At 37.7% G+C, this 22362-nt stretch overlaps 2 protein-coding genes across 9 annotated transcripts in view; both read right to left on the bottom strand.

Annotated features, from left to right (window-relative positions):
- LOC143345876 (SUN domain-containing ossification factor) overlaps positions 1-4865 on the bottom strand; it is a 177956-nt gene extending 173091 nt beyond the window's left edge. For 5 of the 8 annotated variants that reach the window (XR_013080334.1, XM_076773434.1, XM_076773431.1 and 2 more), the window contains exon 1: positions 4740-4848. Coding sequence is in view for 7 of the 8 variants with exons in the window: in XM_076773434.1 (XP_076629549.1) it covers positions 4740-4831 (92 nt within the window). In the remaining variant the exon portion in view is untranslated. Of the gene's footprint in view, positions 1-4419 lie in introns of all 8 variants that reach the window. The other 3 variants (XM_076773435.1, XM_076773432.1, XM_076773433.1) reach the window with 2 other exon arrangements.
- An 8147-nt stretch (positions 4866-13012) lies between these two features.
- On the bottom strand, positions 13013-14611 carry LOC143345645 (uncharacterized). The gene has a single exon (XM_076773006.1). The coding sequence runs from the start codon at positions 14609-14611 to the stop codon at positions 13013-13015; it is 1599 nt and encodes a 532-aa protein (XP_076629121.1).
- Positions 14612-22362: the final 7751 nt, after the last annotated feature.

The following is a 22362-nucleotide window of genomic DNA, read 5'->3' on the forward strand; positions in this document are numbered from 1 at the left end:
TTTTTCATAGAAATATTAAGAATGAAATAAACACTTTGATAGATCTCAACATTAGTACACAAAAGATCAAGCAACAAATGAGCGTTACTCAAACTAGCGTCTATGAGATTTGCAATAATTTTATTAATAGATATACAACATACTGGGTGTCCACACTAAAGTGTGACAGTCACGATATTTCAATAACTATTGATGATACGAAAAAATTGTTTATATGTAAATTGCAGGATAAAATGGGATCTCCATTTTGGCGTAAACGAAAATTTTGTTTATGTTATTAATTTAAAAGATACGATAGTGAAGTTTCGTTTTTTAAATGGAACTATATACTTTTTTGGGGGTCATGCGGTAGTGCTTTCCAAGACGAATTCATTAAGCTGCAATTTATTCACCCGATTTTTATTAGTTTTCAAGATATATCACTTAAAAATTTACTGATTTTCAGCAGAGTAAGTCATAAAAGCGGTCCTATTGTTGCGCTGTTTGACTCTGTCTGTTGAAACCGATAGCAAGGATCTAGCTCAGAATGGCAGGCCCGAAAAGTAAAAAACATGGAATGTATTGTCTATTACGGTCCAAGTTTTCCGCATCGAGGATGGTGTCGTTAATAATTTGGATGGTTGATACTTTCCAGGTTTTTTACTCTTCGGGCCTACCATTCCGAGCGTAGACCCTTGCTATCGGTTTTAATAGGCAGAGTCAAACAGCGCAACAATAGGACCGCTTTTATGACTTGCCACTTAAGGAGGTATTGCTGTCTAGACTGTCAATTTCACGGCCCTTTTTGTGATTTTTTTTTTAACGATAGATAGGCTGTTTTGTACTGAAACTTTGTAGATATACTTATTCATCTTATAAGCATGTACAATATTTTTTTCATGGAAAAATATTAAAAATCGTGGGAATTATAACTTCTTATTTAATGGCTCTTTTGAAAAAGGTGCTCCAATGGCTTCCAGGATTCCAGATAATTTGAAACAGATGGGGTTAAAGTATCTTCATAAGGAAGGTTGTAGTTATAGCAGGAACTAGGGAGAAGTCAAAATCCTGATAAATAAAGAAATGGAAACGCTTCAAATTTCGAATTTCTATTTGTTAATCGTTCTTTTGTCTTTAGCGTATCAAAAAAAATAGTAAAATTCAATATTTTTGTTGAATCTCTAGTTCCAGCTATAAAGGCGTGTCTGCTGAATATTCTCTCCAAATTTGAAGTCAATCGGTTTGCTGGATCTTGAAATATCATGTAAGCCAGTGTAAATGCGTTTTTTTAAACAAGAAGCTATAACTCTCGCAATTTTTAATATTTTTTGATGAAAAAAATACTATACATACCTATAAGACAAATAAATATATCTGCAAAATGTCACTACAAAACAACCTACCTGTCGTTAAAAAAAAAATCACAAAAAAAGGCTGAAGAAATGACAGCCTAGACAGCAATACTCCCTTAAACTAAGACGTCTCCGCTGAAAATCAGTACATTTCTAAGCGTTATATTTTGAAAGCTAATAAAAATCGGGTGAATAAATTGCAGCTTAATGAATTCGTCTTGAAAAGCACTATCGCATGATCCAAAAAAAAATATATAGTTCCATTTAAAAAACGAAACTTCACTATCGTATCTTTTAAATTAATAACATAAACAAAATTTTCGTTTACGCCAAAATGGAGATCCCATTTTATCCTGCAATTTACATATAAACAATTTTTTCGTATCATCAATAGTTATTGAAATATCTCAACTGTCACACTTTAGCGTGGACACCCTGTAGATGATTATGTGATATAAATATACAATCTAATTAATATAGTCTGTGCAAATTAGAATCGATTAAGAACTAACAGTAAGCAAATGAAGACATTATACTATAAACTGCAGAATATTGTTGAATATTGGAAAGATTGAAAAAATAAATACTTTGAGAGAAGAAAGATATTCAAACCAAGAAATTGCAGAATAATCACTAGAAGTGTTAAAGTTACTAACAATTTGTTTAAAAATGCTGAAAATTAGAGGAATAAATACAAATGAAGAAAAATAAGAACTATAATAAAGAAAAAAAGAAAATTAATTTTATATAACATTTCAAACTTAACAGTTGTTATGAACATGTTAACACTGACATAGCATTCACATATGTTATTATTTCCCATCATCTATTTTTAGGTGGCAATTTTACATACCTACTTAGATCATTAGTTCATGGTTTTTTCAAAAGACATTGATTTATGTTTAACACTAGGTTTACGGTACGTGTCAATTTGACGCATTCAGATTCTAAACTTAACGTTATAGGACTCATAAATATTATTTGTTAGCAATTTATGTTGAATTGAATTGATGTAATGATATGGATGTATACTCTAATTAAAAGAAAAAACTGCATTTTAATGCAACTGTCAACATAGCGAATTATAATAAAAATATGCGCAACGAGTGTCCGTAAACCTAGTGTTAAGTAGATACTTCTTTATAATTTTCCCATTTACTTTATATGGAATTTGCAGCTTTGAGGAATTTATAAAGTGACTGAAATGGTTACATAATTGTGTTGTATGCATATAATAATTAACTTTTCATTTATGTAAATAATTTATAAACTGTACCCATTTTCTAAAAATTGAAGTTTTTTAACCCTCAGAAGAGCACATACAATACTGTACACTATTCAGTTTTCGCTGTGGATCAAATGCAATACCTACAACCAAGCCTGAGGTCACATGAATGATGCGTTGCCATTGCGTTTCTATGTATTTCTTTGTTTTGCAATTAAAACAAGGAAGACAGACAAGACTGGCGTTCCTATGTCTGTCCTGATTGTTTTCAATTGCAAGACAGAGAAACACATAGAAATGCAATAACAATGCACTGCTCATGGGACTTTAGACTAAAAGAAACTAGATATTTATCGTGATGCATTAAAAGTTTGCAAATACCAATTTGGTTCATAATAATATTGCAATACTCTCAGCATATATAGTACAAGTATGGTTTTATGAAAGAAATCTTGAAGACCTCACTTGACCTGTTTCTTTCGATTTTAATATTATTGACAATACATGGGGAAGATTTTATAGAACACTTTTGATAGAAGGCAATATATAGATTATTCCAACCTCATCACTATTATAAAGACACCATAGATGAATATCAGAAAAACATATTTACATTCCCTATACAATTTAGTCTCTGTTGGATTTTTAAAGGTATAAAGAAGAAAGATAAATGTTAAAAGTATTAATACAAAGAAGAATTCAAATTGTGAGTATATTTTTAGTTGTTTGTTAGAGTAGTTTTTATTTTTCATGTATATATTTAGAATTTATGAAAACCAGATAATACTATTCAAATGAACAATACATAGCATCACAGGAGTCAAAATTTATGGTACGTTTTAATACACAACATAAATATTGTGTAATATAATTTCTTTTTCAATATTCTTATTACAATATAATTTTATAAATGAAAATATTGAAAATAGTAATCAAGAATTTGGAATAATCTATTACTAAATATTATTATTAATATACAAATTAATAAATAAAAACTAAGTCAATTGAAAATACATATAAATCCATGGTTTCAATTACATGTTTATTATTATTATTTAATTTATATTTGTTAATATTTCTTCTGTGGGACTATCATACTATAACTTTATTTTATTGTTACATAAATATTTTAAACATAAATGTGATTGCGAAGAAAAATGTCATTTATTAAATAAAAATTGAATATTAATAAAATTTATCTAACTGTATATTATAAATCAATTTCAATATTAATGCCAAGTCAAATTTAATTAGTTTCTTTTACACAACTAACTTTAATGAACAAATATAATTTCAAGAATTCTGATTGTCATTGTTGTTTCAGTTGTTTCAGTTCCAATCACAATCTGAAACGCAATCAAAACATCAATAATATACAGAATTATTAAAATTATATTTGTGCATACAAATTAATCATGTAAAAGCGATTAATTAAGTTTGAAATGACACCTATTTTGACACTAATTTATTAAAAAATATAGCTTGATCTCAACTATTTACAATATTAATTCATAACCTTAAAATATTTTTATCGAAATAATGCATTAGTTATTGTTTTAAAATGAATAATAAAATTTCATGAAACCCCTTTTGAACCTTAAAATAATAAATATAAGCTTTAATTAATGCTAATGTTAAAATATCAAATATACTGAAAACTATTAACGTTTCGAATATTCAAAATACCAAATATAGAGAACATTTAATAGTACCTTTATACTTTTCCTTATTTAGATATATTTAAATAAAATACTAGTTTAGTAATGTACTACACTAACACTTAAAATTAAGCACATGGCATTCTTCAATCATTTGCATGTGTATAAATGGTTAGTAAAAGATAAAGAAAACAAAAGTACTTGCCTGGAAGCAACCGATATAAAAAGTAATGTCCAATACACACACGTTATGTAAATCCTCATTTTTTATAAGTCTCACATTACTAATCACATTAAAAATTTTGCTGTCAGCAAGTATTTTTATGAATATTCGATAATATCATTACTTTACTACCATATCATTGTGATTGCCGCCAACACTACCGCTATTATCACCACCTCTACTACCATCACTATCGCCACCTCAGACATTATAGCACTAAAAATCTGATGTCGTATAATTAAATGTCTTTACTATTGAAAATAATTAATTATTAATGGAATCATAATAAGATCATTTATTACCATGCCAGGGCAACAATATCCCTACATGAAATTCTTTTTAACCAGTAACATAATCTCGTATAAGGAAACCACATTTTGCTCAGAATACACATTTTGCACTGGGAACCATTTAACTGTCACGAAAACAGCTGATTATATTGACGCATGCGCTGTAACATTGCTAATTGGTTATTTGACTAACGATTTTCCATAATACAATTACAATTAATAACTGGTACATAGTAAATATTGCACATCGTATAATCTGTAGACTTAAGAATATTTTGACAATGGATTGATTATTAATTAAATAAATTCTGCTTTCAATTTTCTAAGAAACGGAAAGATGAAAACACCGTATGATTTTCGCCGGAATATTTTTAAAACTAATTGTATATAAAAGCATTTAAATACTCATCAACTTTAGTAATAATAACATAGTTTGTGGTTAAAATTGTGTAAATATAAGATACTGATACTACAACATTTACATATATTTATTTTCGTACAATAAATTGCATAAATAAATGCAAAGTGGGTCAAGTGTCATGAAGGAGTTTCCTATGACGCTCGACTTTGATCCAAAAATTAATATTCTGCAATTTTATTGAACAGTTATAGCAGAATGAGAGTTAGTTATTCATTATTACAACAATGGAAAAAGTTATAGCAAAATTGATAAAACCGTTAATAGAAGCAGGAGTACGACTTAATGTATAATTAAAAGATATATAGAAAGAAACAATTATGTGTCAAACAAATTAAAAATAATATTGAAAAAAGAATCAAATGCATGAGATGAATAGTGCATTATTAATATTGTCAAAAATAATTCCTGAAATAGTGCACCAAAAATTTAAGTATAAAAATAAGAGAATTTACTGTCAGAAAAGTACTTAAATGTAATAATTACTATGGACAAATTGCTTGCAACAAACCTTGCATCAGTCCACAAAATAGAAAAAAAAACAAATAGAATTTGCTAGGAAGTGTTTGAAAAAGAATATTGACTTCTGGAAAACAGTTATTTTTACAGATGAATCGAAATATAATGTTTTTTCATCTGATAAAGGAGTAAATGTCTAGAAAAAATCAAATAAGAAATGAATATTAAAAATCTTTATCTAACAATACAATTCGGAGGAAGATCCTAAATGATGTGGGATGTATATCTGTTTCTAGAATTGGTAATTTAATATTTATAGATGAAAAATGGAGAAATAGGGATATTTAAAAGAATTGAAACACAATATCAAACAAATTACTCAAAAAATAGAAATACTGAATAATTCTAAATTTTATATGTATGGACAACTACCCCAAACATACCTCTTATGTTGCTAAAAGTTTGCTATTATACAACTATTCGAAAATGATCACAACAATATGGAAATAATTAGAGAAAAAAATTCAAACTCATAACATTTCTAATTACAGTTACCAAACGTCCTACTTTGGGAAAATATATCCTATAATTTAATATTCTGTCTTCTCCCTATTTGCAGCGAAGAAAAATAAAAAATGCCCTTTTTTTTAGCTTGAACAATTAAAATTTGTGTTTTGTTTGTAATAAGATTTTATTTATTTCTTCGCATTTGTGTTATATATCAATTCCTAGAATTACTAGAATATTAAGGAACTCGCCAAACAACTCTGCTCTCCATAATTGGTTGAAACCTATCTAAAATCTGTTTTCCTAATAAATAGGGATTCCCTTTCAAAAGATATTCAATTGTTCAATACATCTATTAGTTTTGTGCACTATTAAATAACTCATTGCTAATTTTCAAAACAAAAGTAACTTCGTTCGTTAGTAAGAAGTAATATATTATATAACTATATAAAGTATGTTACTTGTTAATTTTGAAAATAAATGTAATTTTATCCACCTAAATATGTTATTATCAATATCTTAAGCCCATTATTATTTATTTTATTTATTTATTTCAGAAAAATAATTCAATGATTTATTTCTTTATTAGAGTAAAACATGAGTAAAAAAAAATGCAAATTTACTGAAAATATGCAACAGCATTATAAAATATTTAAAACTACCAAAAAAGAAGACAAAAGCATTTTGTCAAACCTGCAATGTAATTTTAAACATTGCTTTTAAAGGAAAACCAGTACTGAAGCAATATTTAGAATCTGATCAACATAAAAGAGATATTGGAGCTGCTGATTGTAACTTAAAAATTTCTGAATATATAATGAACAATTCTAAATTGGATGACAAAATTGCAGTTGCAGACTTAATATTGTGTTATCACACAGTAGTGTATCATTTCAGTTTTAGATCTGTAGACTAAACAAATCAATTAAATTCAAAGCTTTTCCATGATTCAGAAGTGGTAACATGAATTTCTTCTATAAGAACTAAAACAAAAGCTTTAGTTAAAGGAGTCATAGCTCCTTATTCATTGGAGAACATATTGAAAGAATTAGAAAACATACTATTTGTAGGCATTGCAACAGATGATAGCAATCATAAAGATTTAAAAATATTTTTAATTGTTATCCAATACTTTAATCATGAAAGTATCGAAATTGAACACAAAGTAGTAGAAATGGTATTAGTAGCAGATGAAAAGGCAACTACCATTAAAATACTACTTACAAATACTTTAAAGAAAATTAATTGTTTAGAAAAATGTAAAAATGCTTTTGGAGGTGATAATTCCAATATAAATTTTGGTTCACATAAGTATGCAAACAAAAATGATATGCTTCCATTATTACTGGAGACATTATTATTTAGAAGACAGTGGTTATTCGATCCATATTTTGAACAACTGTATTCAACATGCAGTTGATTGTCTGCTTATTAATATTATCAACATCCTTGTCAAAATGTATAATTATTTTTCTATTTATATCATTGGAGTGGAAAAATTAAAAGAATTTTGTTCTTTTATTGCAGTTGACTATAAGTAACTATTAAATCACTCAAAGACCTGTTAGTTAACTTTGTATTCAATAATTGCATGAACATTGCACATGTACGCACCCGTAAAAAGTTATATTTTATCAATTGACAAACTTCCAGTTGTGTTAAAATTATTCTTTAAAAATATATTAATATATTAAGCATATTTAATATTTGTTCATTTACTAACTTACAGTTTCCATGAAAATATTTTGAAAAAGGAAAAAGAATCTATTTCTATAATATTAGAACAAGTTTCTAATATTTTAACAATTACGCCAGAAACGAAATTTCTCCTCTTGACAATAGCCAATATTTTTCATAATAAGTCTGACTTACATAAGCAGTATGAAAATTTTAAAAAAGATTGTATACTTGGTTATGAAACTGGAGTGGAATATTTAAATATATGTACTAAACAATTTTTGCCCTTGAAAGTCTTTGGATAGATGTCACTTTGAAAAATGTCTTCTTGGGAGGATATAAAAACAGTTTAATATATGCACAGAAAAAATATAATTATAGACTTAAAATGTGTTATATATATGAAAAGTACCATAATTAAAAAAAAATTTTGAACATTTTTTCTATGGACATACACGTTTTAAGACCATCTAATTATATTTTAACTATTAAAAAAAATAATTTTCTTATTGTGCCTATGTATGCACGACATATGTATGTTATTAACATGGTTAAGTCTAAACGGCTGAATGGATTTCAATTAAACTTTACATTTAAGTTTTATATTCTTATTTCAAGGTTTGATTACACACTGAGCATACTCAACCCATGAATAATAATTATACCTCTTGTAGTGTTTTAGTTATTCCAATACATATACAGGGTGTCTTTATTAACTGCACTCTTTGGAATATCTCAGATGGGATTGAAAATATCAAAAAACTGTTTCAACAAATATTGTTAGGTACGAAGGGAGGGTATAATATAGCAGAATTATTTTTTTAATATCTGCAGTAGTAGGGGAGATTTCAAGGTCAAGTGTGCTTTTTCAATAAAATGCTATAGTTTTTTTTCGTGATGTTATAGCTCATTTGGAAACAAATTCAACGAGGTAGTATACGATGACATTTCGTTTTATGGAAGGTTGTAATAACATAAAAAATCAGAGATCAGATCAACTCGTGCTGCTCGCCTTCAGCTAGCTAAACCCTGTTTGATCGTACCGTTAATGCAAGTCAGACCACTCAATTGCTAGAAAAATTTTCACCTCATGAAATAATTTCTGGAAGACTATAAATTAATTATTTTCAGTTAGATTTACCACTTAAATTAGAATCATTTATTAATTTGTTTTGATTATTCCTTTAATATGCTCCCCGTTTTGATGAATGCAGTTTTGCAACCGTCTCACAAGTTCTGTTTCAACATTTTTTAGCATTTCCCACGTGGCAATCGCATATGTTTTCATAATTCTTCGTAAGTCATCGACATTTTCAACAGGTGTTTAGTAGTTTGCGCCCCGAGTTTGCGGTTCGCAGTTTAGGGAAGAAAGGAGGTGGGTTGGTGCCCGTGGAGCGCTGAACCGCTCTGCTCGGCGAGGCGCGCAAAAATCAGAACTACTCGATACGTTTCAAAGTACTTTAGCAAAATTTATTTGTTGGAGTTAGCTCACTGTACGACTTTTAGGTACAACTCTGTTGAGATTGAAAATCGTCTTGTTTCTCCGGGAAACTCCTCTCGTCGTCCTGGGCGTTCGTCCCTTCTCCGGACAATTCTCGATCCTCCCTCTGGGATATCATGGTCCAATCGAAGTTTGTGTCCTGCCCCATCCGTCCGGATCGTCTTCGATCGGTAATCCACCCCCGAGCCGAGTAGAGGTGAAGACTACGCGGCCATGTTCGGAGCGGGCGCATGTGAGAGAAAGCGTGAGAGTCGAGAGAGAAAACGAAGCTAGTGGCCTAAAGCAACCCTTAAGAAAATTTATGACCCTCATGGAAAGAACTGAACGGAACGCAAAGTGAAGTATCGCGAGGGCCATGCTGTGTTTCAAGGCCATCGCAACTCTTATCAGAAATAACTAATTCGGCACGGTCCGTAATAAACTAAAAGAATGGAACGACGAAAACTCCGATTCGACACGGCCTTTAGAAAATAAACTAAGTATCTCTAAGAAATGCCTTCCTTTCTCTCTACCTTCCCCAGCTTGATCGTCCATGTTGAAAAGCATACAATTGCATTGTTCATTACAATACGCTGGTCCGTTTGAATTTCGCTCTTAATTAGAATGCAGTTACATGACTCTGCACTCGACGGTGAGTAATCGGGTTTCAATTAATTCCCATTGTGGCGCTATGTGCATTAAATCTACTGTTGCGACCCCGTGGTCGGTGGGTTAGGGAAATAAAGGTCGTGAGACGGTGCCCGTGGAGCGCTGAACCGCTTTGCTCGGCGAGACGCGCGGAAGTCAAACTGCTCGATACGTTAAAAATACTTCAACAACTTTATTCAGTACTGTTCCTTAGATATTTCTAAACAGCGATTGGAAAGCGTTCTCTAGTGCAGGACGATAACTCGTATAGACTGAGAGAGAGCCCGGCCAAGCGGGGCTCGGTCTTATATATCCAGCGTCTCGATCGTCGTTTGTTCCTTCCTTTTGCCGGTTGCCAAGTTCTCGGCGCGTGCCATGGAATATTCCCGATCCTTCGAGCGAGAACCGGCGACATGGCCAACCGATCGATTCTTACACACACACATATGCGCGACACAAGCATACAGCCTACCTCTAACGGTCAAAACTACATTGTATACACAAAGTACCGGTAACGGTCTACAAATGCTCGGTTTTCGCCTAGATTTCCTCGCGTTGAATTTCCTACAATAATAATACGCATTACAATACGCGAGTTCGTTTGAATCTCGCTCGCTCAAATCGCAGCCTCGATGGTAATAAAACCAGTTCCAGTAAATTCCCGTCGCGCCGCTGTATGTACATCGACCCTACGTCACGCGAATGCGTAACACTACATTCACGTGATAGCGTAACAGTAGATATGGTTTTTTAAATATCCCCAGAAAAAGAATCTCACGGTAACAAATCTGATGATCTTGGGGGCCACGTTACATGACCGCCTCGTCCAATACATTTATTTTTGAATTCTTGATCTAGCCAAGCTCGTACTGACGCTGCATAATGCGGAGGAGCACTATTATGTTGAAACCATAACTTATTTCTTGAAGGAAGAGACATGTCGTGCAAAATATCCAATAAATATGAATTCAGAAATTCTAGATAAATTTGTGCGTTAACAGATTCCTTAAAAATGAATGGTCCAATTATTTTTCTGTCATGAATACCGCACCATATCATCAGAGATTGGCAGTGTTGCATATTATTTTCCCAAATCCTTTCTGGATTGTTTTTAGCCTACATTTTCGAATTCTGGTAGCAAACTAATCCGTTTGTGCGAAAGATACTGTTAAAATAGATGCGTGTCGGTCATTGGGTTTTTCTCCCGTGACCTGATCTCTCACCCTTTAACCTGGAGTCCGAATTTCGAGGGAATGGAATTGTCTGAGAAAGTTAATTGTACACTGAACAAATTTCTTTCACCTAGTCCATTCGGGCTAGGCCGTTTATTGTAAACAAAAATTAAAATTTAAAATAAACAAAAACTAGAAAGAAATTTAAATCAAAAGGAAAATTATTTATATTTATTTATGTATTAAAACTCTGCAGACAAAAACCCGAGCAGATGGCTCGGAAGAAAAACCTGCTTCGCCGGTGGCTTCTACGGCTCTCGTCTCGGTCTTCTGTAACAAAAGAAATACCGAAATCCGGCTGTTAATACCTGACAACGCTCGTTGTGTTGTCTGACTCGCTCTAATCCACACGCTCCTTACTCCGTTTACTATAAATAGGAGCGGGATTCTTACACAGCGATACACAACTGTATTAGTGGATTGTATAAGTGAACGTTTCTCGTATGATTGAGAAACGTTCGATTGCAGTATGGGAAGGCGAGACTCTAATCTCGATTTTCCCTTGACAGCAGGGTTTGATTATTGCTGGAGTGGACAACAGACGGAGGTTGTAAGGCTGCGAATATTGTCCGCTCCGCGGCTCTTCACCGTCCCCTGGTCAGTACGGGATCGGTGTGGTGCACTCCTTTAACTGCGCAAGAAGCGACTGATTATTAAGTTTCTCACACTACGTAGCCCTTTGAGCGTCGCTCTACGCCTAGTGTTCGTACACACTGATGATCTACAAACCACGCTCGAGCAGGTCGAAGTCTGCTGGAAGTCTACTCAGGGAATACGCCAAAAGGCCCCTATGTGGGTGTGATCCCTGCCTCGACCTTGGAGGACGGCGATTCCATCCAGGGAATACGCTAAAAGGCCCCTATATGGGTTGTTGCGGCTCGCGGTATCCGTTGAGTGGACAGTCTGCACTCAACGTCGGGCTCGCGTCTTTCCGAGAATAAACTAATACTCCGGATGGAGGAATGTGGTAAAATGCTATGGTCGGCGATTCAGAACCAAGTGTCCTTACCTCGTTTTTCCAAAACTCCCATGTCGCCTCCTCCCTTCCAAATCGCCCTTACGCGATGCCCTTGGAAGGGGGTGCATGTCATGTGGGAGTGTCGTCGTCACGAGATGACTGAGTTTTTCTTGGTCTCCTGGTAGTTGGAGAAAATGCAGGATTGGCCATTTTATGCAGAGGGTTGGGGCTGGCCTGCAGATGCCGGAGTTTCGACCTGCACGCTGCAGACAAGCCCATAAACAACACTTGACCTGGCTTTTAGTGATCTGCTACGCTTTGTTTAAGACGTTCGCTCGCTTCGAACGTGGAGATTTATTCCAGGGCTGAGTGTTGGCACGCAGATGCGACATTCGATGCGCCTAATGTCGTTGATTTTTCCCTGGCATAAATCTCACTTTGTTACGTTTTTTTTTGCTGTTCGGGTTTTTGTTGTTGGGCGCGGTACTAGAAACGGCGTGTCCGTTTCCGCGCTCAACATGCCGCCCCCTTTTGAACGGTCACGTTCAAAATAGTTGCTAAATGCTTGGAGTTATGTTTGTGCGAGTGAGAAGGGTAGTGCGTGTGATTACAATGGTTTGTGGGTGTTGATTGCTGTGTGCGCGGCCTATGTATAGAATGTGTATCAATTGTCGAATGTATCGCGTGAGTCTTATCTACAAGCTAGTTACTTATTATCTATAAAATTTTACAATATTTACAGTGACTATATACACGTGACTCGATGAGGGTTTTTTTTCTGGTTTTACTACTAATACTATACTAATGATACTATGCTAACCTATATCTACGTTGCATTATGTTTATTTTGCTCTAATTATGCTAATGAGTTCTTGTCGCGTTATGTACAAGTCGATGATCGGTTATTCAATGTTCTGTTCGGGATTGTGGTTCGCTTTTGTTATTGGTAAGGGGGCTATTTTTTTTATGCTGCGTTTGTACTCGCCGGTTGTCGTTCGGATGGTTACGACGCGTACGATGCCATCCTCCCCTGGATGCAGTGCCGTGATGCGTCTCATGGGCCAATGAAGCGGGGAAGGGGGGGGGGTTGTCCTCTTTTAAAATTACTAACATCCCTTTTGATATTTTGTCACTGATGCCTGTGTGCCACTTCCGTCGTATGGTTATTTCATTTAGGTACTCCTTGTACCATCGCTTCCAGAAGTGGTGCCTGATTTGTTGGACGTGTTGCCAGGAGGCGAGTCGACCTGCTTTTAACTCGGTAAGATCGCACTCAGGTGTGCTCGTTAGCGAGTCACCAATCAGGAAGTGCCCTGGGGTGAGAGGAGTAAGATCGTTTGGGTCGGGGGATAAAGGAGTGAGTGGTCGGAAATTTAGAATGGCCTCTATCTGTATCAAACACGTGGCCAGTTCTTCGAAGGTAAAAAGTCGAGTCCCCATTGTACGAATTAAATGGTATTTGCACGACTTTACGGCTGCTTCCCAAAGTCTACCGAAATGTGGAGCTCTGGGAGGAATGAAGTGCCACTGGATCTCATTTGTTGTCAAAAATTGATGGCACTGTTTATCTGTTGTTACTGTGTTAATGGTTCGGTCTAACTCATTTTTGGCCCCAGCAAAAGTGGTTGTGTTATCCGAATAGATGTCGGAGCATTTTCCGCGCCGCGCAATGGATCGCTTGAGAGCCGCAAGGAACGCGTCGGAAGTTAGATCGCTCACCAACTCGATGTGTACTGCTTTCGTGCTAAAGCAGACGAAAATTGCTGTGTATGTTTTAATGGTTTTCGTATTTCGGAGCTTTTTCTTTTTGATGTGGAACGGCCCGCAATAATCGACGCCTGCCACGAGAAACGGTCTTGTAAATATAATTCGATTCTTTGGCAGTTGACCTAAAGGGTATTGGGGGACCGCGGAGTCTAATCTGTGGCATGTTATGCATTGTTTTATGATCTTTTTTACTGCCGCCTTGCCGTTGATCGGCCAGAAGTTTTGTCGAACTGCACACAGTGTACCTTGGGTGCCACTGTGCCCGTGCTTTATATGGCTATCGCGAATTATGATGTCAGTTATGTGGTGTTTGTTTGGTAATACGGCGGGGTGCTTGGATTTGAAGGGAATGTCCGCGTTAGCTAATCTCCCTCCGACCCTTATAATTTCATCCTTGTCGAGGAACGGACTCAGTGGCAATAATTTGCCGGGTTTAAGGATTGTCGGGTTTTTTATGTTGTCATAGAGATCAAGAAACGCTTCGGGCTGCACTAGTTTGAGGATTGGTTTGCTGGCTTTGCGAAGCTCGCTGACCGTGAGTGGGCCGTTGTCGCGAGTTTGATTGCGGGTATTGTAGCCGAATCGATGGCAGTATGCAATTACTCGTCTAAGCCGCTCGATGCTTGAAAATTTGCATAAAATGTCGAAACCTGGTTTGATCGTTCCGACGGTTGCGTGTAACGTTATGTTTTTCCGTCTTTCGGGATTTCCGTCGGTCGGAGTTCGTGACGCGGCCATGTATTCTCCCCCTGGAACAGCCAAGTTGGACCGTGAAACCACGTCGTGTGTTTATTTAAATCACCCGGATTGATACCGCGCAATAGTATGTCCGATACGTTTTCTTCGGACGAAACGTGACGCCATTGATTGGGATTGCTGGTTTCGAGAATTTTACTAACCCGATTTGCGATAAATGATTTTAATGTGTGTGGTGGGGTGTTGAGCCAGTGTAGCACTATGGTGGCATCGGTCCACAGTGTAACGCTGTCGAATGCACATTGTAGTGATTGCGTTACGGTCTGAAGTAATTTAATCAGCAAAGCCGCGGCGCATAATTCCAATCTGGGAATCGTCTGTGTTTTTAATGGGGCTACGCGCGACTTGGAACAAAGCAAGTTTTGGGTGATCGGATGTAACGCGTCGCGGGATTTTTATTTCGTGTATGTATTTTAATTGGGAGTGGAATGATATTCACGCCTCGTAAATGGGTTGCGGAACGTGCTCGTCCTAGTCTATTTGTGATTTCCATAGGTCTTGCATGATGACCTTGGCCTGTACAATGATCGGGCCCAGTAATCCCAGAGGATCAAAGATTTGTGCTATTCGCGATAGAATCAGTCGTTTTGTTAATTTGGTTGGTAGGTCATGGTGTCGCAGTGAGTATGTTAGCGTATCGTTCGTTGGCGTCCAATATAAACCCAATGTCTTTTGGTGAGCTGTTGAATCTAGGGCTATATGGTCGTGAACGCTGGTTGATTTAAAAATCTCCGTTACTTTCGGCTCGTTCGAGACCCATTGGCGTAACTCGAACCCTCCCCTCGCAGTCAGGTCAATGAGTTGATCGCGTAGTTCGCAGGTTTCGTCAATGGTGTCCACCCCGGCTAGTAAATCGTCGACATAAAAGTCCTTTAGGAGACTTTTCGCGGCTAATGGGAATTATTCGCCGTCGTCGAATGCTAATTGTTGGAGTGTTCGGGTTGCAAGGAACGGTGTGGATGCTGTTCCATACGTCACCGTGTTTAATTGATACGTTTTTATGGGACTATTCGCGTTGGCGCGCCATAGAATTTTTTGATACTTTCGATCGTCGATATGTGCGTCGATTTGTCGGTACATTTTTGTGATGTCCGCAGTCATTACGTATTTGTGCAGTCTGAATCGTAAAATGATGGTGAATAAATCGTCTTGTATCGTCGGTCCTACCAGTAGCGTGTCATTGAGCGAAATTCCCGATGAGGAACGAGCTGAGGCGTCGAAAACGACTCTTATTTTGGTAGTAACGCTGTCAGGTTTGATTACTGGGTGGTGAGGGAGATAGCAACCCTCACGGGGGGTGGCGTTTATTTCGGTCATATGTCCGAGCCGTTCGTATTCGCGTAAGAATTCATGGTATTGCTCTCTTTTTGCGCTACCGCGAGTTAATGATCGTTCTAACGCACGGAATCGGGTCATGGCTATGTTGTATGTGTCTCCTAGATTGTGTAAATTATCTTTGAACGGTAATCTGACGGTGTATCTCCCGTCGGTCTTGCGTTTGGTCTGAGTTTGGTACAGTGTTTCGCATGTTTGTTCGTCGGGTGATAAAAATTTCGTGGTAGGACACTCCTCGATGGTCCACAATTTTTGTATGTCGGTTTCAAGTGATTGCAATGTCAAGTTACATATCGGGCGTTGGGTTTCGTTGTTGTCCGGAATTTCGCCGGTTACTATCCAGCCGAACTTGGTATTACGGAGTGTGATTTTATTGTTATTCAGTGTAATTTTCCCATTTAATAACAGGTCCCAAAATACTTGAGCCCCAATGAGACTGTCTATATCTGTTACTTAATGGAATTCTGGATCAGCGAGACGCAAGTGTGAGGGAATCTGTAGATTTTCGATTGCAAAGGGGGCTTTCACGATGGAGTCAGCAATATTTTTCACGATTAAAAAGGTTAATTTGTTAGTGTAGTTGCCGTCTCGTGAGTCGATTCGAGCAGTAGTCGTATGTTTGATGTGTGAGATCATGTTATTTGTCCCGGTCAGCGGTATCGAGACTTTTCGTGTTTTTAATTTGAGTACGTTATACATTTTTTCGCTCAATAAGTGAGCTTGCGACCCGGAATCTAATAGAACCTTGCATTTATGTGAATTTCCCTGATGGTCATGAATGTTAATGATCGTGGTGGGTAAAAATACGTGTGGTGTTATGGTGTGTGAGTAGAAAGTTGTGTTTGCCTGAATCGGCGATTTCGATTTCTTATCTTCCGCGTGTAATAATGTGTGATGTCGCTTATGGCAATGTTTGCAAGTCGACGCTTTGCAGTCGTTTAACGAGTGAGTATTCCGCAAACAATTGAAACATAGATTGTTCTCCTTCACCAGTTTTGTTCTGTCTGTGACTGATAATGTTTTGAATTTTTCGCAGTATTGTGCGAAATGTCCGCCTTGGCACACCGTACAAATTGGTGCGGTATGACGAGCTGGAGGTGATGCAGTGTGTGTTTTAGAGAGGGGTTGCGCGTTCGACGGTCCGATTGGCTCGAGAAGTTGGCATCGCTCGTGTAAAAAGGTAAAAAATGTGTCGAGCTTGGGAAAAGTAATATGTTGAGTGTGTTCTTTCCATTTCAGCGCGGTTTCACGATCCAACTTCGATGTAAAGAGGTAAATTAGTAACGTGTCGGTCGTGGGCTGTTCGAGTGTTTGCAACGCGTGGTAGTGGACTTCCGCGTGATTTAAAAAGGTACGGAGGTCATGAAACGATGGCCTTGTTGTTGGCATATCGAATAGAGATTTTACATGATTCGCGACGATTATGGCGGGTTTGTACGTACCGTCTTTCCAACATGTTCCAAGCTATGGAGTAATTGCTGGACGAATTACTTAATGATTCGATTGTTTTTGCAGCTTCCTGCTTTAAGCACGATCGCAGGTACATGAGTTTCTTGCACTCATCGATGCGCGAATTTTCGTGAATGGTTGATCTAAATTGGTTTGCGAAACCCGGCTACTCCACGTAGGAGCCCGCGAACGTTGGTAAATTGATCCGCGGGAGCACTAAGTCAGCTTCTATCGAGTCTAAGTATGAATGCGGTGTTCCGCGTGCGATTCGAGCGTCTCCTACGTGCGGAGTTCGGTTGATGATATCTACCGCGCGGACTCTATACGCACTCAATGCTAACTTCATTCCGATGCGTTCCCGTATCAAGCGTCCATCTTCCAAATGATCTAATTCTGATTGGGCTTTATTAAACGCGGGAAATTTCTCATCTAACTCGCTTAAACGCCCTCTGATCTCGGTAACGGGCGTACCTTCTTCGTGCGCGTCTAGCAATTGTTTGAACGCGGTTAGTTCTAACGTGAAGCCTTCGCGTCTCACTTTTAAGATTTTAATGCGTCCATCGGCACTGGGGGCCATCGTGTTTGTGCAGATAAAGGTTGGAAAGGACTTTATGAAGCGAGAGAAAGTGGTTTAAATAGTGACTCGCAAACAGAGTGCGACTTACCGGTTGAAGCGATGATTCTGGTTGTGTGGTGGCCTCGGATACTGGAGACGACTACTCCTCAACGTGGCGTTGTCCTATGGCAGGACCTCGCTCGTTTAGCTGTCTGTTTCCTCCGTCTCTGGATGCTGCCTGGCTCCGTCAACGGCGACGTTCGATGTCCAACTCTGGCGGTGAACTCTAGACGTCACTGACATCGGCAATTGGAGTGTCCTTGCCTCGTTTTTCCAAAACTCCCATGCCGTCTCCTCCCTTCCAAATCGCCCTTACACGATGCCCTTGGAAGGGGGTGCGTGTCACGTGGGAGTGTCGTCGTCACGAGATGACTGAGTTTTTCTTGGTCTCCTGGTAGTTGGAGAAAATGCAGGATTGGCCATTTTATGCAGAGGGCTGAGGCTGACCTGCAGATGCCGGAGTTTCGACCTGCACGCTGCAGACGAGCCCAACCCCTGTCATAAACAACACTTGACCTGGCTTTTAGTGATCTGCTACGCTTTGTTTAAGACATTCGCTCGCTTCGAACGTGGAGATTTATGCCAGGGCTGAGTGTTGGCATGCAGATGCGACATTCGATGCGCCTAATGTCGTAGGTTTTTCCCTGGAATAAATCTCGCTTTGTTACGTTTTTTTTGCTGTTCGGGTTTTTATTATTGAGTGCGGTACTAGAAACGGCGTGTCCGTTTCCGCGCTCAACATGGATGTAATCCCGGCCTCGACCTTGGAGGACGGTGATTCCACCCAGGGAATACGCCAAAAGGCCCCTATTGGATGATTTTAGCACCGTATAATAATCAAGGATTATTGCATATTGTAGGAGGATCGAGAAATTTTCTCGATACCTCCTATACGACCGCTTACTATAGCGGTACGTGTTTACTTCGCACCGATGGCTGTAACCAATCACTATAAGAGTGTAAGCTCGGTATTTTTCAGCCACCGGTTGCTATTTTAATTTTTTGAGAAGCGAATCCGTCTGTTTTTAATACTTTCCACTTCTACACGACCGCTTATTAAAGCAGTACGTGTCTATTTAGCACCGATAGCTGTAATCAATCACTATAAGAGTGGAAACTTGGTAATTTTCAGCCATCGGTAGCTTTTTAAGTTAAGTGGAAAGAAAATCAGTTTGATTTTGTTACTTTCCAAAATGGTTCGTTCAACGCGGTGACCGATTTCTGCACGTGAACGTATGGCTGGAATATTTCGACTCAAGGCAGGATTATTTAGAATCCGCTGCAGTCTCAATTCGTGCAATTTCGTTTACGTGATTGTACAAGTTAGACGAAACTAACTTTTCGGAGAATCGGTCTCCGTTATCAGACGAGGTCGGCGATTGAGGTCCGTTCTCGTCGAGAACTAAATAGCGAGTGTCTGAAGAGACAGGCATTCCTAATCGCGGCCACGAGAGGGAAAATTGTCGTCTCACGGCGCTGTCTGATTTTCGTTGTCTATCTCTTATTATCGTCGTCTCCTCTCTTCGTTTCGGCGTAGTAACACCTGTTCTCTTAAAACCGTTACTGGGCCAATCGCGTGACTGTTATCGAAAGTAAATTCGGAGTTTTTCTATGCGTTATTGTTCCCGGAACGTATTACGTCGCAGAGAAGACTGGAATGTCGCGTAAACTAGGAACAACACCGTACAAGAAATGGCCCGTTTTTCTATCGATCACGCGATGGTTTAACCGACGTTTTTCGATTGTCGAATTAACGCGATATTTAAACAAATACACTTGTCAGTTATCATTATTTGTCGAATAAAATTTGTATTGTCACCAATTTTCTCCGATACCCACAAAGCAAATTCAATACAAGGTCCAAAATCTTATGAAAGAAGTTTATGTATGGTAGTTGGTTTGAAGACCTTAAAGTAATTTCTTTTTAATATCTTCCGAACGGTGCATTTTGAAATCCCACAATTAGCAGTCATTGTTCGAAGAGATGTTCTTGAATTGCTTTCAACTGCAGCTTTAAATACTTTGAGGTGGTTGCGTGTTGGGATAAAATAAGTATTAAATAAATCGCTGTAGTTCGCCCTGAGTTTCTTTATTTTGTGTTGTCCACTCTAAGTCGTGGCGAAGACGGACTCTTACAATTTTCCGTTTTCCCTCGAACTGTTTCCAGCCTCCTAATTGGTTGAACCGATCTGTCGAAGTTAACCAATTAGGCATTTTGCAATTCCGAAGTCGCCGCCTACTCCTTGCGCCCTTGACGCGCTTTTTTGAGAAAGACGACGTGACTCGGTGGGGGTACCTCTGTCGACGGAAGTTTGGCAATGCAGCGGAATTTCCTCCGGGTCTAGGCCTGGTGATGTCACCCGCCGAGGGTTGCTTGACTCGGCCTTGCAGTCCTTCGGAAATCCATGGTTTATGACATGTGTAATATGCCACTGAGGCCGTTCGAAACTTTCAACGAAAAGCATGCCGAGTAATAAAACGCTTAAGAAACGGCTTTCTCAAAAGTGGCCTTTTCGACTTTGCTTGTCGTAAACCATGCTAGTATTTGCACGCCAAATGTTTCTTTTGTTGCGCGAGCTAACCGCGACAACTTCAAATTTCAAATACATTTATTTCATTATTGTCAGTTGTAAGAGAAGACCGTTGCTTTTGCCTTATGACGCTTGCAGTATTTTTAAACAGTCGCCGAGCAGAAGCGCAAGCAGGCCGCATATCCCGCTTGGCGAGAGAGGACTCGGAGAAGGACCAGGGCGAGGCGACCTTCGCCTCCTGGTCCCCTCCAATAGCCCTGAGGTCTGAAGGGACCTCCAAGTGAGGCGGCCGCGGGCGTCGGATGACCTGACGTCTGCGGCGAACAAATCAGGGGGAAGGAACGAGCTTCTCCCACTCCCCGGGATGAGCCTCGACAGGCATGGTGCAGCGGGGGACTTTGTGACGCCTCATTAAGCCGCGTCCCCACTGAGTCGGCTTTGGCCGTTCGGCACGACCGATCGGCACTGCCAAAAATTGCGTCTCCCCTGCGTCGGCATTTGTCATCTAGCACGGCCGATCGGCACCCTAAGTACTTCTCGGCAAAGCCAAACACTCTAAAGATATACATTGTCTCGGATAGCATGACTTGAAAAGCCGAATGGCATGCCGACGAGTCAATCGGCACGATGTCGGTAACCATCAAAAGACATCGTGCCAAGACCGGCAATTAACTTTTGTTGCTGCTGTATTCCCAGAAAACAAACAAAAAAATACAGCGTGCCTCAGTCAAGCAGTCTGCTGAGTCCTCAACGTACAGAGTTTCATGTCAATTTCGTTCCAAAACCATCATCGAGATATAAAGATACAATTTTACTAAAAAAAATTAAGGTGATCTTAATTCTTTATTGCATAAAAAGATTTTTGCCAATTTTTTCGATTACCATTTGTTGTTACTTGATTACTGAGTGACTTTTATTGGAAATTTGTTTGTCAGTTTATCGAGAATGCTTGAAAAAATCGAATTAATCACTGGAGTACATAGAATATAGGGTTAAGGAATAAAAAATTAACATTTATTTGAATTTTTTCATTAAATATATTTTTTAAATCAATTATACAGGGTGTTCGGCCACCCCTGAGAAAAATTTTAATGGGGGATTCTAGAGGCCAAAATAAGACGAAAACCAAGAATACCAATTTGTTGATGGAGGCTTCGTTAAAAAGTTATTAACGTTTAAATTTCCACTCGTACTGAATTTTTTTCTCGAAAATGCGCAAAATTTCGGGGGTACGTCTATTCACTAAAAATGATTGTAATTGATCCCCGCAACCGAAAATAATTTTTCCAAAACGATTTGAAATTTTTTTTTCATCGAAAAATTTAGACACCTAATTAGATTTTCGGTAAAGAATTTTTTTCTTAAAAGTGCGTAGGATTTCGGGGGTATGTGTAATGACCAAAAATGATTGTAATTGACCCCCACAACCGAAAATAATTTTTCCAGGACGATTTGAAATTTTTGAATTTAATTGTTAATAACTTTTTAACGAAGACTCAATCAACAAATTGGTATTCTTGATTTTCGTCTTATTTTGACCTCTAGAATCTCCCATTAAAATTTCATCCAGGAGTGGCTGAACACCCTGTATATGGGAGTTCGGGATCAAACTAATAACTCCTAAACTATTCAATTTTCAACCTATAGCCTCTAATACTTTTTTCAAGAGGATACAAAGATGCATCGATTTATGAAAAAAAACAAATAATACAATTTTACTAAAAAAATCAAGGTGATCTTAATTTTTTATTGAATAAAAAAATTATTATAATGAGAAAAATCAGCATTGTTTACGAAAGAGA

Source organism: Colletes latitarsis, chromosome 9 (genome assembly GCF_051014445.1).
Source record: "Colletes latitarsis isolate SP2378_abdomen chromosome 9, iyColLati1, whole genome shotgun sequence".
In the NCBI taxonomy this organism is placed as follows: Eukaryota; Metazoa; Arthropoda; class Insecta; order Hymenoptera; family Colletidae; genus Colletes; species Colletes latitarsis.

Excerpts from the sequence above, each read along its gene's own strand:
- LOC143345645 (XM_076773006.1), bottom strand. The coding sequence starts at position 14,611 with ATGGCCGCGTCACGAACTCCGACCGACGGAAATCCCGAAAGACGGAAA.